General features: G+C 43.1%; 1 protein-coding gene across 2 annotated transcripts in view; it reads left to right on the forward strand.

Annotated features, from left to right (window-relative positions):
* The window catches only part of LOC124717002 (atypical kinase COQ8B, mitochondrial), a 137,208-nt gene that overhangs the window by 47,751 nt on the left and 70,330 nt on the right, over positions 1 to 19,127 (forward strand). For both annotated transcript variants that reach the window (XM_047243629.1, XM_047243630.1), the window contains exon 4: positions 10,305 to 10,553. In XM_047243629.1, coding sequence (XP_047099585.1) covers positions 10,305 to 10,553 — 249 coding nt within the window. The remainder of the gene's footprint in view (positions 1 to 10,304; positions 10,554 to 19,127) is intronic.

The following is a 19,127-nucleotide window of genomic DNA, read 5'->3' on the forward strand; positions in this document are numbered from 1 at the left end:
GACAACAGTGTGGCAAGGAGAGTAGGCACATGTCCTTCCAGAAGAGCTACACTGGGAGAAGATCGTAGGATTTTTTGATGGGCTATGGTGGCAGCTGAAATCTGGGTAGTTGTTACGGGCAGTGTGTCACAATGAACTGTTGGGAACAGAATACTGGTAGCCAAATTGAGACGGAGAATTGCCACGTGTCGTTTGTCTCAGACACAATACCTCTGCCAGCAGAGACATATGTGGTGTAGAGCCAGAGTCCACTGGGATATTGAGTGTCATTTTGTAGTGGTCGGCAGTGAATCTAGTTTGTGTGTGCAGAAGCCGGACTGATCCCACATCTGTAGGTGACCTTGCTGAAGGTCACAGGATGCAGAGATTCTCAAGACGTGTGCCACTGCAGCTTCTGGAGTTGTGATGTGGGGAGCTATTGTTATGAAGATAGGCTGATGTGGTCATTGTTTAAGGGAGTATGGATGCTTGTCAATATGCAGTGGGAATGACAGACCCTGTTGTCATTCCTTCATGTTTGGGGTATCAAATAGCATATTCTAGAAAGATAATGCAAGACCCCACTTTGCAGTTTACGTCACAAACACCTTAAGGTCTGGATGGAATCCCTATCCAGTGTTACAAAGAATATTCTGCAACATTAACGCCTTACTTAACTTGCATTTATTGTGAATATCTCAGCCGATGTAAAGTCCCAAGTGTCTGGAAACAAGTTCAGGTGACTCCTGTATGTAAGAGGGGTAAAAGAATGGACCTGCAAAATTACAGAGGAATATCCTTAACATTGGTTTGCTGCAGAGTTCTTGAACACATTGTCGATCTGAATATAACAAATTTCCTCGAGATGAAAAATCTTTTGTCCACGAATCAGAACAGGTTTAGAAAGCATCACTCATGCTAGACTAAGTTTGCCCTTTTCTCACATGGTATCTTGTGAACTACGGATGAAGGGCAACAGGTAGATTACGTAGGCCTATATTTCTGAAAAGCATTTGACAGAGTGCCACACCTGAGACTGTGTACGAAGGTACGAGCATATGGAATAGGTTCCCATATTTGAAGACTTATTAAGTAACAGATCTCAGTATGTTGTCCTCGACAGCGAGTGTTTCTCAGAGACAAAGGTATCATCAGAAGTGCTCAGGGAAGTGTAATTGGACCACTATTTTCTTTATACATAAATGATCTGATGAACAGAGTGAGGAGCAATCTGTGGCTGTTCACTGATGATTCCGTGGTTTGTGGGAAGGTGTCATTGTTGAGTGACTGTAGGGTGATACAAGATGACTTGGAAAAAAATTCTAGTTGGTGTGATGAATGACAGCTAGCTCTAAATATAGAAAATTGTAAGTTAATGCAGATGAGTAGGAAAAACAAACCTGTAATGTTAGAGAACAGCATTAGCAGTGTGTCACTAGACAGTTGCATCGATTAGATATCTAGGCGTAATGCTGCAGAGTGGTATGAAATGAAATGAGCAGGTAAGGTGAATCGTCGACTCCAGTTTATTGGGAGGATTTTAGAAAAGTGTGCTCCATCATTCATAGGATGCAAGTACAGCCCATTCTTGAGTACTGCTTGAGTCTCTGGCATCCCCACCAATGCAGAGGTGGGCTGCTAGATTTGTTGCTGTTAGGTTTGACCAGCACATAAATATTACGGAGATCCTTCAGGAACTCAAATGAGGATCCCTGGGGGGAAAGCAATTTTCTTTTTGAAGTACGCTATTAAGAAAGTTTAGAGAACCAGCATTTGAAACTGACCCCAGTATGATTCTACTGCCACCAACATACATTTAGCATAAGGCCCATGAAAATAAGTTACAAGAAATTATGGTGCCCTAAGAGGGCATATAGACAGTCAGTTTTTCCAACACTCTATTTGTGAGTGGAGCAGGAAAGGAAATGGCTAGCAGAGGGACAGAATACCCTCCACCTTGCATTTTACAATCGCTTGCAGGGTATGTATGCAGATATAGATGTAGATGTTGATGTGGATATAGATCTAAAGATCCTTGACAGGCCTACCTGGTCACCTTATTTGTCACTTGTAGAGCATGATATAGACCCCGTGGTCTAGGGGTAGCGTCTTTGATTCATAATCAAAACGTCTTTGGTCCCAGGTTCGATCCCTGCCACTGCCTAAATTTTGATAAATAATCAGCATTGGCGGCCGAAGACTTCCGGCATGAGAAGTCAGCCTCATTCTGCCAACGGCCTTGTCAAAGAGGGCGGAGGAGTGGATAGAGGTTCAGGGCACTCTCTTCTACATCTACATCTACATTTATACTCCGCAAGCCACCCAACGGTGTGTGGCGGAGGGCACTTTACGTGCCACTGTCATTACCTACCTTTCCTGTTCCAGTCGCGTATGGTTCGCAGGAAGAACGACTGTCTGAAAGCCTCTGTGCGCGCTCTAATCTCTCTAATTGTACATTCGTGATCTCCTCGGGAGGTATAAGTAGGGGGAAGCAATATATTCGATACCTCATCCAGAAACGCACCCTCTCGAAACCTGGCGAGCAAGCTACACCGCAATGCAGAGTGCCTCTCTTGCAGAGTCTGCCACTTGAGTTTGTTAAACATCTCCGTAACGCTATCACGGTTACCAAATAACCCTGTGACGAAATGCGCCGCTCTTCTTTGGATCTTCTCTATCTCCTCCGTCAACCTGATCTGGTACGGATCCCACACTGTTGAGCAATACTCAAGTATAGGTCGAACGAGTGTTTTGTAAGCCACCTCATTTGTTGATGGACTACATTTTCTAAGGACTCTCCCAATGAATCTCAACCTGGTACCCGCCTTACCAACAATTAATTTTATATGATCATTCCACTTCAAATCGTTCCGCACGCATACTCCCAGATATTTTACAGAAGTAACTGCTACCAGTGTTTGTTCCGCTATCATATAATCATACAATAAAGGATCCTTCTTTCTATGTATTTGCAATACATTACATTTGTCTATGTTAAGGGTCAGTTGCCACTCCCTGCACCAAGTGCTTATCCTCTGCAGATCTTCCTGCATTTCGCTACAATTTTCTAATGCTGCAACTTCTCTGTATATTACAGCATCATCCGCGAAAAGCCGCATGGAACTTCCGACACTATCTACTAGGTCATTTATATACATTGTGAAAAGCAGTGGTCCCATAACACTCCCCTGTGGCACGCCAGAGGTTACTTTAACGTCTGTAGACGTCTCTCCATTGATAACAACATGCTGTGTTCTGTTTGCTAAAAACTCTTCAATCCAGCCATACAGCTGGTCTGATATTACGTAGGCTCTTACTTTGTTTATCAGGCGACAGTGCGGAACTGTATCGAACGCCTTCCGGAAGTCAAGAAAAATAGCATCTACCTGGGAGCCTGTATCTAATATTTTCTGGGTCTCATGAACAAATAAAGCGAGTTGGGTCTCACACCATCGCTGTTTCCGGAATCCATGTTGATTCCTACGTAGTAGATTCTGGGTTTCCAAAAACGACATGATACTCAAGCAAAAAACATGTTCTAAAATTCTACAACAGATCGACATCAGAGATATAGGTCTATAGTTTTGCGCATCTGCTCCACGACCCTTCTTGAAGACTGGGACTACCTGTGCTCTTTTCCAATCGTTTGGAACCTTCCATTCCTCTAGAGACTTGCGGTACATGGCTGTTAGAAGGGGGGCAAGTTCTATCGCATACTCTGTGTAGAATCGAACTGGTATCCCGTCAGCTCCAGTGGACTTTCCTCTGTTCAGTGATTCCAGTTGCTTTTCTATTCCTTGGACACTTATTTCGATGTCAGCCATTTTTTCGTTTGTGCGAGGATTTAGAGAAGGAACTGCAGAGCGGTCTTCCTCTGTGAAACAGCTTTGGAAAAAGGTGTTTAGTATTTCAGCTTTACGTGTGTAATCCTCTGTTTCAATGCCATCATCATCCCGGAGTGTCTGGATATGCTGTTTCGAGCCACTTACTGATTTAACATAAGACCAGAACTTCCTAGGATTTTTTGTCAAGTCGGTACATAGAATTTTACTTTAGAATTCACAGAACGCTTCACACATAGCCCTCCTTACGCTAACTTTGACATCGTTTAGCTTCTGTTTGTCTGAGAGGTTTTGGCTGCGTTTAAACTTGGAGTGAAGCTCTTTGCTTTTGCAGTAGTTTCCTAACTTTGTTGTTGTACCACAGTGGGTTTTTCCCATCCCTCACAGTTTTACTCGGCACGTGCCTGTTTAAAATGCATTTTACGATTGCCTTGAACTTTTTCCATAAACACTCAACATTGTCAGTGTCGGAACAGAAATTTTCGTTTTGATCTGTTAGGTAGTCTGAAATCTGCCTTCTATTACTCTTGCTAAACAGATAAACCTTCCTCCCTTTCTTTATATTCCTATTAACTTCCATATTCAGGGATGCTGCAACGGCCTTATGATCACTGATTCCCTGTTCTGCACATACAGAGTCGAAAAGTTCGGGTCTGTTTGTTATCAGTAGGTCCAAGATGTTATCTCCACGAGTCGGTTCTCTGTTTAATTGCTCGAGGTAATTTTCGGATAGTGCACTCAGTATAATGTCACTCGATGTTCTGTCCCTACCACCTGTCCTAAACATCTGAGTGTCCAAGTCTATATCTGGTAAATTGAAATCTCCACCTAAGACTATAACATGCTGAGAAAATTTATGTGAAATGTATTCCAAATTTTCTCTCAGTTGTTCTGCCACTAATGCTGCTGAGTCGGGAGGTCGGTAAAAGGAGCCAATTATTAACCTAGCTTGGTTGTTGAGTGTAACCTCCACCCATAATAATTCACAGGAACTATCCACTTCTACTTCACTACAGGATAAACTACTACTAACAGCGGCGAACACTCCACCACCGGTTGCATGCAATCTATCCTTTCTAAACACCGTCTGTACCTTTGTAAAAATTTTGGCAGAATTTATCTCTGGCTTCAGCCAGCTTTCTGTACCTATAACGATTTCAGCTTCGGTGCTTTCTATCAGCGCTTTAAGTTCCGGTACTTTACCAATGCAGCTTCGACAGTTTACAATTACAATACCGATTGCTGCTTGGTCCCCACATGTCCTGACTTTGCCCCGCACCCGTTGAGGCTGTTGCCCTTTCTGTACTTGCCCAAGGCCATCTAACCTAAAAAACCGCCCAGCCCACACCACACAACCCCTGCTACCCGTGTAGCCTCTTGTTGCGTGTAGTGGACTCCTGACGTATCCAGCGGAACCCGAAACCCCACCACCCTATGGCGCAAGTCGAGGAATCTTGTCCTAGGGGTGGGAAATTGCCCCTAAAGGCGGAAGAATCAGCAATGATCAACGACATGAGGATGCAGAAGGCAATGGAAACCACTGCATTAAAGACACGTAACATGTATCCACAGGACATGTGGCCTGTAACTGAAGAAGTGTCATGATGATCTCTCCATTGGCAAAAGATTCCGGAATAGTCCCCCATTCGGATCTCCGAGAGGGGACTGCCAAGGGGGAGGTTACCATGAGAAAAAGATTGAATAATCTACAAAGGATAACGTTCTATGAGTCGGCGTGGAATGTCAGAAGCTTGAACGTGGTAGGGAAACTAGAAAATCTGAAAAGGGAAATGCAAAGGCTCAATCAAGATATAGTAGGGGTCAGTGAAGTGAAGTGGAAGGAAGACAAGGATTTCTGGTCAGATGAGTATTGGGTAATATCAACAGCAGCAGAAAATGGTATAACAGGTGTAGGATTCATTATGAATAGGAAGGTAGGGCAGAGGGTGTGTTACTGTGAACAGTTCAGTGACCGGGTTGTTCTAATCAGAATCGACAGCAGACCAACACCGTCAACGATAGTTCAGGTATACATGCCGACGTCACAAGCTGAAGATGAACAGATAGAGAAAGTGTATGAGGATATTGAAAGGGTAATGCAGTATGTAAAGGGGGACGAAAATCTAATAGTCATGGGCGACTGGAATGCAGTTGTAGGGGAACGAGTAGAAGAAAAGGTTACAGGAGAATATGGGCTTGGGACGAGGAATGAAAGAGGAGAGAGACTAATTGAGTTCTGTAACAAGTTTCAGCTAGTAATAGCGAATACCCTGTTCAAGAATCACAAGAGGAGGAGGTATACTTGGAAAAGGCCGGGAGATACGGGAAGATTTCAATTAGATTACGTGATGGTCAGACAGAGATTCCGAAATCAGATACTGGATTGTAAAGCATACCCAGGAGCTGATATAGACTCAGATCACAATATAGTAGTGATGAAGAGTAGGCTGGAGTTCAAGACATTAGTCAGGAAGAATCAATACGCAAAGAAGTGGGATACGGAAGTACTAAGGAATGACGAGATACATTTGAAGTTCTCTAACGCTATAGATACAGCAATAAGGAATAGCGCAGTAGGCAGTACAGTTGAAGAGGAATGGACATCTCTGAAAAGGGCCATCACAGAAGTTGGGAAGGAAAACATAGGTACAAAGAAGGTAGCTGCGAAGAAACCATGGGTAACAGAAGAAATACTTCAGTTGATTGATGAAAGGAGGAAGTACAAACATGTTCCGGGAAAATCAGGAATACAGAAATACAAGTCGCTGAGGAATGAAATAAATAGGAAGTGCAGGGAAGCTAAGATGAAATGGCTGCAGGAAAAATGTGAAGACATCGAAAAAGATATGATTGTCGGAAGGACAGACTCAGCATACAGGAAAGTCAAAACAACCTTTAGTGACATTAAAAGCAACGGTGGTAACATTAAGAGTGCAATGGGAATTCCACTGTTAAATGCAGAGGAGAGAGCAGATAGGTGGAAAGAATACATTGAAAGCCTCTATGAGGGTGAAGATTTGTCTGATGTGATAGAAGAAGAAACAGGAGTCGATTTAGAAGAGGTAGGGGATCCAGTATTAGAATCGGAATTTAAAAGAGCTTTGGAGGACTTACGGTCAAATAAGGCAGAGGGGATAGATAACATTCCATCAGAATTTCTAAAATCATTGGGGGAAGTGGCAACAAAACGACTATTCACGTTGGTGTGTAGAATATATGAGTCTGGCCATATACCATGTGACTTTCGGAAAAGCATCATCCACGCAATTCTGAAGACAGCAAGAGCTGACAAGTGCGAGAATTATCGCACAATCAGCTTAACAGCTCATGCATCAAAGCTGCTTACAAGAATAATATACAGAAGAATGGAAAAGAAAATTGAGAATGCGCTAGGTGACGATCAGTTTGGCTTTAGGAAAAGTAAAGGGACGAGAGAGGCAATTCTGACGTTATGGCTAATAATGGAAGCAAGGCTAAAGAAAAATCAAGACACTTTCATAGGATTTGTCGACCTGGAAAAAGCGTTCGACAATATAAAATGGTGCAAGCTGTTCGAGATTCTGAAAAAAGTAGGGGTAAGCTATAGGGAGAGACGGGTCATATACAATATGTACAACAACCAAGAGGGAATAATAAGAGTGTACGATCAAGAAGTGCTCGTATTAAGAAGGGTGTAAGACAAGGCTGTAGCCTTTCGCCCCTACTCTTCAATCTGTACATCGAGGAAGCAATGATGGAAATAAAAGAAAGGTTCAGGAGTGGAATTAAAATACAAGGTGAAAGGATATCAATGATACGATTCACTGATGACATTGCTATCCTGAGTGAAAGTGAAGAAGAATTAAATGATCTGCTGAACGGAATGAACAGTCTAATGAGTACACAGTATGGTTTGAGAGTAAATCGGAGAAAGACGAAGGTAATGAGAAGTAGTAGAAATGAGAACAGCGAGAAACTTAACATCAGGATTGATGGTCACGAAGTCAATGAAGTTAAGGAATTCTGCTACTTAGGCAGTAAAATAACCAATGACGGACGGAGCAAGGAGGGCATCAAAAGCAGACTTGCTATGGCAAAAAAGGCATTTCTGGCCAAGAGAAGTCTACTAATATCAAATACCGGCCTTAATTTGAGGAAGAAATTTCTGAGGATGTACGTCTGGAGTACAGCATTGTATGGTAGTGAAACATGGACTGTGGGAAAACTGGAACAGAAGAGAGTCGAAGCATTTGAGATGTGGTGCTATCGACGAATGTTGAAAATTAGGTGGACTGATAAGGTAAGGAATGAGGAGGTTCTACGCAGAATCGGAGAGGAAAGGAATATGTGGAAAACTGATAAGGAGAAGGGGCAGGATGATAGGACATCTGCTAAGACATGAGGGAATGACTTCCATGGTACTAGAGGGAGCTGTAGAGGGCAAAAACTGTAGAGGAAGACTGAGATTGGAATACGTCAAGCAAATAATTGATAATTGAGGATGTCGGTTGCAAGTGCTACTCTGAGATGAAGAGGTTAGCACAGGAAAGGAATTTGTGACAGGCCGCATCAAACCAGTCAGTAGACTGATGACCCAAAAAAAAAAAGACATGATGGAACTGTGTATGCCTTTGTGAAATCCTCCAGCCTGGAGTCTGCATGAACTGACACAGCATGTGTTTCAAGCATAGTGGGAAGTTCCTCAAGAAGACATTTAATGGCACAATGATTACAAAAATTTATTCTAGTCTGTAGGGATCACATCTCATAATGAAGTTAGTTTAATCATATAATACCTATCTACAAAGGTTTTCACAATGTGTCAGTGCAATAAAATCTTCACGGTTGTTGCACAAGTTCACAGTATGAGCACTACTACTCAGAAAGGTTACTTCTGTTTCCATCTTCTGGCGAAGTGCCGGTTTATCACAGTCCATCACCTTGTAATGTGTTGGCGGTGGCCATTTAAATCTTGCAACAGCCACTCCACAACAATTTAACACTTTGGAGACTAACTGCTTAGAAGAATATCGGGTCTTGGAAACTGGACATTTATGCCATCGTCAGAAGTGTTACTGGCATATATGTTATTGATGTATCTTCAAGAGTGATACATCCTAAAAAAACAACCAATCTTCAAGGTTTATAAGTATAATTACCCTTCCAAAAAAAGCGTGAGGTGAGCCATTGAGAAATTTCTTCCTTCTGAGCTTCCAAAATTTCTTGGACACTTAACAAACATGGCATATTTGTAATAGAATTTCAGCAACCTGTGAAATGTAACAAGTACATGCCCAAAATTATATCAGATACAATCATATTGGCCTAGCCATTCACGAAAGCAGCGGTTACATGTACTAATGTTTCTCTCAAAATAATTCTAGAAATTGATAACAGAAGGCAGCACCAGTCAAGGGACAGGTAGCAAGACCTCCTTACACTGTTCTTACAGGCAATAAGTTTAGGACACACGCATCGAGAAAACTGCGGCCTGACCTATACTTGGACGTGATGTTTTTAACTGCAAGTTGTGGTCCAAGCTATGCTCAGGCTTGGTTAAATGTTAACTGTGGCCTGGATGATTGCTTATGTAGCTGGCAACTTGTGTCTGCCACTGATCTGAATGAGGCAGGCTGCCTCTCCTGTCTTACAGCATCACAAGCTGATTGCTTAGCTCTACTGAGGATGAAACCTGTATCTCAATTAAAAAGAACTGTCAACATGTGTATCTCACTTGCCACCTTAATAATGCTTCCTGGAAACTCTTAGCAGATAAGATGATAAGACATCTCTTCAAAATTAAAAGGAGAAGCTCATGTTCACTATTAAACTGTTTTGGAGCAGCCGTAGCTAGATTTAAATACCCACTGGTGATACATATAGACTGTCTAGTCACATTAATGGAACTTCTGTCAAAATCTTGAATAACCACTTTTTACAGCATGGACTGCTGCAAAATGTGCGGGGCAAGAGGTAGTGAGGTTCTGAAAGGTCCCTACAGACGAGGAAAGATATTTACAGACCAGGATGTAGGGCTATGCTGACTTGAATGTCATGGCCAGCTACGCTAGGTTTCTCGGTTGAGGCTCCACGGTACAAACAGCCCGATGACATTGGTCTCACAGAGTCTCGATGGGGTTTAAATCTGGAGAGTTTGGTCACCAGGGGTGTATGGTAAACTCGTCCCACTGCACTTTTTTCCAAATCGCCCCAACACATTTTATGTAACCTCCACTGCTATGCTGACACCTTCCATCTATGAGTGGTTATTGCACTTGATGTCTAACATAGGCGGTGGTCACATTAATGTGACTGAACCATATAAGCAGACAGATTGTGATGTGTGGAGAGTTCACCAGAAGTGTGATCTTGTGCTACAGGAAACCCATGAAGCTTTTATTGCATTTAATAGCAGTTACACGATTAATATTTCATAGTGTAACATTCTCTGTTTCTGCCAGCATAGATTGTACAGTATTGTGTATATAACCTGTCTCATTACAGGAATATCAGCAGCTGAGGCCAATTGCCAGAGATGAACAGGCTGTAACACCCTTACCTGCAGAAGAACTATTGACAGGGGCACGAGTGCCACCTGTCCGGAAATCGCCTGCGCCTTTGGACAGATTACAGCCGGAAGACCTTGCGCAGCCTGTGCAGACTGGGCAGCCGCCTCCGGTCGTGCCACCACCACCACCACCAGTGGCAGCTAAGGGATCTGGCATGCCACACCATGTGCGCAAGAGGCAGGAGGTGAGTCCAGCCTGCCGGCAGCTACGAGCTCTACTCTGTTTAAGACAGTACCAATAACCCTTAAAGAATCACATTCCTATGTATAAAACAGCTTCAAATGTCTGATTACTTTACAAATGAGTTAAAGTGTTAAATATTTGAATCCAAGCATGTAAGTGAGAAAGCGTTGGAAAGGGCTGACACTATGTTCAAAGTTTGTTGGAAGCCGCTAATTGCTCTCATTATCAAACACTGAATGAGTATAGTCTGAGTAATCTGCACTTCACTTTCAAGAAAAGCTAGATTTTCGCACAACTCAATGTTTATGACATCATATCTCCTGATCTCTGTGTTGCACGAAGGTATAATTTTGCAGGTACATTAAGAAATGTATGTAGATACTGTCTACAATGGGTGTTGCAAATAGAGGTTGTATTAAATAAGTAATAAATTAAAATGTCATGCCTGATACTGAAGTTTTACAGCACGAACAGTGAAAATGTTAGGCGATGAACTTTTCTTCTTGCATTTTGTGGGAAGTATCACAGAATATTTCGTAAAGGTTTGGAATTCAGTGTGAAGTTTGTCGGGAGCCACAAAGTGCTTTCATTCTAAAATACTGGACTTGGGCACTGTCAGCTATGCTGCCTCGAGACAAGTAACACAGTTTCTAATTGTGATTCTTGTCTTTTTGTGTTAAATTTTTAACATAAAATTGTACCTGTTTGTGAGTAGATTATGACAACATTTTATATTTTTAAAATTGGCAAGTAATTACATGAAATATTAAAAATGAAATTTTTGCTGCTCCTGGAAGCTGTCAGTTAGGCAACTTGCAAGTCATTTTGGTTCTACTATAGTTGCTTAGTAATTTAGATATGTTTGGCTGTTGTGTTTGCTTGAACTTTTTATTGAACACCTCTAGGGCTGTGTAGGAAACCAAATGGAAAAACAGTGCAAATATATAACTTCAGGGTAGAAATCGTAACACATTTAATTGAAATTTCTACTAAGTAAGATTTATTACATGCTCTAGTGGCCAACAGAGGTTACCACAATTGCCTGGTCCAAGTTCAGAAATTACAAAACACCTTTGCCTGACGGTTACACGAGAGAAAGAGAATAGAAATGTAAAAGTGTGAAACAGATGCCAGGAGTGTTATGCAAAGATTCCTTGAAGATGTGGTAGGTCTGAAGTTTTCATACTAGTAAATAACGTAGTCAAATTCTGTGAAACCTGCACCTAATGGATCTGCCCCTTCTGTCATTCACAAACGCATTGCAACTGAAAAATTTTTATATCGTTTGTGGGGTCACTTCCTTTGCTTTGTTTAAGGTTTACCTATTGACTACGAAAGTTTGTTGTTTCTAATTCTCGTTGTGTGACAACTAATGTGCAACAACAGCAGCAGCAGATGCCAGCATCATGTCATGCAAAATTTACATGTCATCTGCAAATATCCTCAACTTTTTTCCTCATAAATACTGATTATAATGGACACACATCAAATAATCTGCAATTTTGACAATTTTTTTAAATTGTGTATTGTCCTGACTGAGCAGTGGAACATCCATTATTGTACATGTAGCAATCAACATGTTAAGTAAGTGGTTATTTACTTAAAAGAGGCTGGTTCAACTTCTCATGTCAAAACTTGTTGTGATTTTTTTCCCCTCTCATTGCATTGTTGTTGTTAGCTTGCAGACTGGTTTGCTGTAGGTCTCCACATAAGTCTACGTCATGCAACCCTCTTCATTCCACATAACTATTGCATCATGCTTCCATTTGAAACTGCTTGCTTGGTCTCCCTGTGCAGTTCCTACCCCGTCCCCTCCACACTTCCCATCTATTACTAAACTGATGATTCTCTGATGTCTTACAATGTGTTCTGTGAACAAGTCCTTCTTTTAATTAATTTTTGCCACAAAGACGTTTTCGTAGGGTTCGTGTTCTATCCAAGACAAAGGCAAGCTCAGTGAAAGCGAAGCCAAACACTGTGATCAAAATTAAATATCTACATGCAAGTGAATGCCTTTGAATATACAGGAGAGGCTGGTTGAGAGAAGCCAAAATGTTTGAGCACAAGATCCGTTGGAAAATAGTGGGTTGTAAGATAACAGATGGACAATATAGACTGGGAAGAAGAGAAGTGTTGTACAGGTATAACAAGTGGCTGATAATCAATAAGGTAACGACAGTGTAAGTTATGCGAATGTCTGGTCAGGGTGGATGCAAACTGACTAATAAGGCAGATTTTTAATGTACCAAACAACAGACCTGAAGTCTGCAATAAATGGTTCAAGGAACCGAGGAAGGACCTCAAGAACATTAGATTGAATCAAGAGGACACGTGCGCAAAGCAACATCACTGATAAACAACTTTAACAGTTTCCGTGAGGAGTGGAAGCAGAACAGCATGTGGACAAGAGGAAAGAAGGCGAGTGATGAAAGGAAGAAAGAAATACTTTTAAGCTACAACAGTCTACTTGAAATGACTTAACTTAATATGGCCTCTAATGGCCCTAAACTGAAAAAAAATCTGTTTGCTCCTGAATTTGATTTAGTAGCTTTAAATTATTTGATCTACCCATACAATCTTCATAATTTTTCTGGAGCACCACATTTCAAAAGCTTCTGTTGTCTTTGTATGTAAATTTTTTACCGTCCACATTTATCTTCTGTACGAGGCTACACTTAAGACACACATTTTCAAGGGGGACTTCCTCTTCCTCATATTTATATTAGATGTTAAAGTATTTCTCTTTCTCAAAAAAGCTTTCCTGGGTAGTGGTAATGTATGCTCTTTACTTAACTCATCATCTATTTTTTGCTACTCAAATGCAAAAATCATAGTATAAGCTAATTCGTTCGGTATCGCCTGATGTAACTTGCTTACATTTGATTTTCTTTTTTCACCTATCTACATCCACACACTGCAAACCACTGTGACAGGCATGGTAGGGGTACTCATTGTGGTACCAATGTGCATATGTTTGGTTTTCTTCTTGTTCCAGTCATGTAGAGAGCACAGAAATACTGATTGTTTAAATGCATCTGTGTGCACTGTAATCAATCAGATCTTATCTTCATAGTCCCTATATGAGTTGTATGTAGTAGACTAAAGAATATCTCTAGATTCTTCACCTCATACCGATTCTCAGAACTATGTAAACAGGCTTTCGTGGGATAATGTTTCGACATTTGCATAATATTCTCCTATGACTCAAACAAATCTTTGGCCATTTATGCTGTACTTCTTTGAATACACCCAGTATCATTTGTTTGTCCTATTTGGCCTGGGTCCCATACACTTGAGCAATATTTTAGGACTCATTGCATTTGCCCTGTATCCTGCCAATGAATTGAAGTCTGCCATGTGTTTTAACTGTGAGTGAGCCTGTGTGATCATTCAGTTTCACTTTCCTACTGTTGTTGTTGTTGTTGTTGTTGTTGTTGTCGTCGTCGTAGTCATTGTTGTTGTTCTGTCCATGCTACTCTCTACAGTGCAAGCCTCATCATCTCCAAATAACTACTGCAAAGTACATACTTTTGAGTCTGCTTATTGTATTAATCTCTTGGTCTCCCTATATGATTTTTACCTCCCATATTTCCCTCCAATGAAAAGTTTGTGTTCCTTTGCTGTCTCAGAAAGTGTTCCCTCAATCAATCTCTTCTTTTAGTCAAGGTGTGCCTCAAATTTCTTTCCTTCCCAATTCTACATCCTTATTAGTTACATAATCTAACCATTTAGACTTCAGCATTTTTCTGTAGCATCACATTTCAAAAGTTCTATTCTCTTCTTGCGTCAAATGTTTATTGTCCATGTTTCACTTACATACGTGTCTACACTCCATACAAATACCCCCAGCGGGTCCGGGGGTTACAATAGGCCCGAGGTATTCCTGCCTGTCGTAAGAGGCAGCTAAAAGGAGTCTCAAATGTTTTGGCCTTCTGTGATGGTCTCCTGTGGGGTTTGACCTCTGTTCTCCAAAATTATTCCGAAGAGCAAGCCAACTGGGAAAGGTGCCTTACATGGTGCATCGTGTCCATCGTGCACTGAGACCTTCAGAATTTTTTTTTTATCAATGTGGCTTTGCAGTTTTGCTCATTCTCCAGCCGTTGGGTGAGGACACCTTCCTAGCCAGTCCGTTATGGTGGGGCTGCCATGTACACTATTGGTTGTAGCCCCCTCACTACACAGGTACCGCTCTGCTGATGCCTGTGCCATTAACTCCCCACGTGTGCCAAGGAGTAGATGCCCATCTACCTGGGGCATCAGGACTGCTGGCAATGGCCATCCTGCCAGGTGGCCTTTGCTGAGGCTGGGTGACACCCGTTGGGAGTGCCTCTGGTCAGAGTGGGTGGCATCCGGGCAGATGACACACCATGAAGTGGACATCATCATCTCTTGTTGGTGGTCAAACACCAGCAGTCTCTAAGCAGTCAAGGTCTCACTTTAATGCAAAGAAGTATGACCCCATATCATTCCCCTCAGTGGCCATGCCATGGGAAAAACGCCAGGCTAAGGATGACAGCAAACCTTATTCACCTCAGTACCTCTTCTGTACGAGAGCTGATGGGGAATCCCTTGTGTCATTGAAGCCTCAGTGTTTTTGTGGAGCATTTGGAGAAAAAGTTTGGGGAGGTGAAGGGATTGTTGAAAATGCGATCTGGGTCAGTCTTGATAAAAACTGCATCCTCTGCCCAGTCATGTGCATTACTCACCTGTAACAAGCTGGGGGACGTTTCTATTTCCATCATGCCCCATAGGAGCTTAAATATGGTCCAGGGTCTTATATTTCACAGGGACCTTTTTTTGCAGTCAGATGGCGAGCTGCATGCCAACTTAGAGCGCCGAGGTGTTCATTTCGTCCAGTGCATCCATAGGGGGACCAAAGGATAATCAGGTGACCACCGGTGCCTTCATCTGTGCCTTTGAGGGTGATGCATTACCCGAGAAGGTCAAGGTGATGGTACACCGATGTGATGTAAACTCATATATCCCTCCCCCGATGCAGTGCTTTAAGTGCCAGAAGTTCAGGCATATGTTTTCCCACTGTATTTCCAGCGTCATATGTCACAGTTGTGGACTGCAGAATTCTTCAGAAACAACAAAAAATCATGGAATACTGGACCCTGGACCTACTGACCTACGCTGAGTCTAAGAGGAAATTTGACAGGCTACATCCTGTGCGCATGACATCCTCTTATGCCACCGCTACAACAATGGTTCCTGACCCCATCCGTTCCACCATTTATAGTTGTCCCTCAGGGCCATAAGACTGTATCTGCCCCCTTGATGGTGGGGGGCACTCCTATCCCTGTTGCTCTCGCAACACCTACTTCAGGAGCAATGCCCCCCCCCCCCCCCCCGTCCCCCCCAACCATCAGGGACATCAGTCCCCACTTTTCATCTGGAGAAATATCAGTCTTCTTCGGGTCCTCTCACTCGGAAGGGGTCCCTTGGGTCACTCCCTTCCCACATTCCTGCCAGCGGGAAATAGGACACCCGCCAGTGGGGCTGACGTGTCTTTGGGTACCTGACCCCGATAGGTGTCCCTGCATTCATATAAATGGAGTGTTATCTGCCGACACAAATGCACTTGCCGAGCACTTTGCTGCGCACTATGCTCAGGCCTCTGCGTCAAAGAATTCCCACCAACCTTTCGTACCCTCAAACGGCGCATGGAAGGAAAATTCCTCTCATTCACTACACGCAACAGTGTACCGTGTAATGCTCCATTTACTGTGTGGGAGCTCCTCAGTGCCCTTGCTCATTGCCCCGACACAGGTCCTGGGCCAGATTGGATCTGCACTCAGATGATTAAACATCTCTTGTTTGATTGCCAGTGACGTATCCTCGTCATCTTCAACCGCACCTGGAGCAATGTTGTATTCCTGTTGCAATGGCAGGAGAGCATTGTCGTTCCTGTGCTCATATCCTTGCCACATTATATGAGTGGGATGTCCTGGGCCCGCTCCCGATTTTTATCCAATACTTCCTGTTTCCCTGTACTTTCCATGTCCAAGTTGGTGCCTCTCATAGTTTCCCCATATCCAGGAGAATGGGATCCCGCAGAGCTCTATTTTTAGTGGCCATTAACGGCCTAGCAGCAGCTGTAGGGCCATCCGTCTCTCACCTTTTCTGTATGCAGATGACTTTTGCATTTCCTACTGCTCCTCCAGTACTAGTGTCGCTGAACGGTGCCTACAGGGGGCCATCCACAAGGCGCAGTCATGGGCTGTAGCCCATGGCTTCCAGTTTTCAACTCCGAAGCCGTGTATCATGCAGTTCTGTCAGCGTCATACCATTCATCCAAAACCATAATTTTACCTTGATGATAATCCACTCACTGTAGTGGAGACATATCAATTCTTAGGACTGGTTTTCGATGCCCGATTGACTTGGTTGCTCGATTGACTTGGTTGTCTCACCTTCGTCAGCTTAAGTCCAAGTGCTGGCAGCCCTTCGATGCCCTCTGCTGCCTGAGCAACACCAACTGGGGTGCAGACCGCTCTACACTGCTGCAGCTCTACAGAGCCCTTGTTCAATCCCACCTGGACTATGAGAGTCGGGTTTACGGTTCAGTGGCACCCTCGGCATTGCGGTTGCTAGACGCAGTACATCACTGTGGAGTTCAACTAGCGACAGGAGCTTTTAGGATAAATCCGGTAACCAGCGGACTTTTGGAGGCTGGAGTCCCTCCATTGCAGATCAGATGTGCCCAACTGCTCACCATTTATGTTGCACACTCTCATAGTTCTCCTGAGCATCCCAATAACCATCTCCTTTTTCCAATGATGACAGTTCATTTCATCTCCAACATCGACAGGCCATGTCAGGGCTTACGATCACAGTTCACTCCCGATCTCTTCTGTGTGAACTAGAGTCCTTCCCTTTACCACCTCCCCTCCAGCTCTATTCGCATACACCTGCATTGTGTATACCTAGGCCGCAGCTTCATCTGGACCTTTCTCATGGCCTTAAGGACTCAGTTCTTCCTGTAGCTATCACTTCCTCTCGATTCTTGACGTGTCCTGGGGCCCAATGGCTGGTGGTCACATTGGCTTCGCCTATGTACACAAAGGACATTTTGAACAGCGCTCCCTGCCAGGTGGCTGCAGTGTTTTCACTGCAGAGCTGGTGGCTGTATCTCGTGCTCTTGAGTACATCCGTTCATGCTCTGGCAAGTCATTTCTTATCTGTAGTGACTCCTTGAGGAGCCTACAAACTATTGACCAGTGCTACCCTCACCATCTTTTAGTAGAGGACATCCAGAAGTCAGTCGATGCCCGGGCATGGTCCAGTTGTTCAGTGGTGATTGCCTGGACCCCAGAACACATCAGATTCCCGGGCAATGAGCTTGCAGACAGCCTGGCCAAACAAGCTATGTGGAAACCGCTTATGGAGATCGGCGTCTCTGGAACTGACCTGCATTCAGTATTACACATCAAGGTTTTACGGCTTTAGGAGACAGAATGGTATAACCTTGGTACGTACGACAAACCACGTGCCGTTAAGGAGACTATGAATGTGTGGAAGTCCTCCATGTGGGCCTCTCACAGGGACTCTGTGGTCCTCTGCCAGCTCTGCATTGGTCACCCTTGGGTGACCCACAGCTACCTCCTGTGCTGTGAAGTTTGACCTTAGTGTTGGTGCTTCACCCAGTTGACAGTGGCCCGTATTCTGTTTTGCTGCCCTACTTTGGCTGCCCTGCTATAAAATCTTAAGTTACTGGACTTGTTACTGTTAATTTTAGCTGAAAACGCTTCATCGGCTGACATAATTTTACATTTTATATGTGAGATTGGGTTTTATCGTTCTATCTAAGCTTCAGCACATGTCCCTTGTCCCTCTGTGTTCTCTAGCCTAGTACTTTTAGGCTGGAGGTTTTAATGTGTTGCAGAGTTGCTGGCTTATCTTTTTTAGTCTCGTGATCAGCCAGCCATGGTCATCTGCTCTCTCGTTTTAATCCCTTCCACCTGTTTCTTGCATATCTCTCTGGTTTTCTTGTCCTATTTTGTCCATTTTAGTGTTTGTTGTCCTCCTGTCGATCTTGTGGTTTTTCCTTTCTCCTGGTTTTGTACTGTAAGTCTTGTTTTTTTCTTTCCCTTGTGGAATTGTTTTAATAGGAACAAGGGACCAGTGATCAAGCAGTTGGTCCCCCCCCCCTCTTTTTAAATCAACCAACCAATCCAGGCAAATTACCTTCAGAAAAGATTTCCTAATACTTACATCTGTATTTGATGATAACAAATTTCTCTTCTTCAGAATAAGCTTCTCTTGTCATTGCCAGTCTACATTTTATATCCCCTCTACTTCTGCCATCATCATTTATTTTGCTGCCCAAATAGTAAGACTCATCTACTACTTTAAGTGCCTCATTTCCTAATCTATGTGTGCATCACCTGGTTTAATTTGGCTACATTCCATTATCCTTGTTTTTCTTCTGTTGATGTTCATCTTAAGTCGTACTTTCAAGACACTGTGCACTCTGTTCAACTGCTCTAGTCATTTGCTGTCTCTCACAGAATTACAATGTCGTAAACAAACCCCAAAGTTTTTATTTTTTCTCCCTGAATTTTGATTCCTA

This window comes from Schistocerca piceifrons, chromosome 9 (genome assembly GCF_021461385.2).
Source record: "Schistocerca piceifrons isolate TAMUIC-IGC-003096 chromosome 9, iqSchPice1.1, whole genome shotgun sequence".
Lineage (NCBI taxonomy): Eukaryota > Metazoa > Arthropoda > Insecta > Orthoptera > Acrididae > Schistocerca > Schistocerca piceifrons.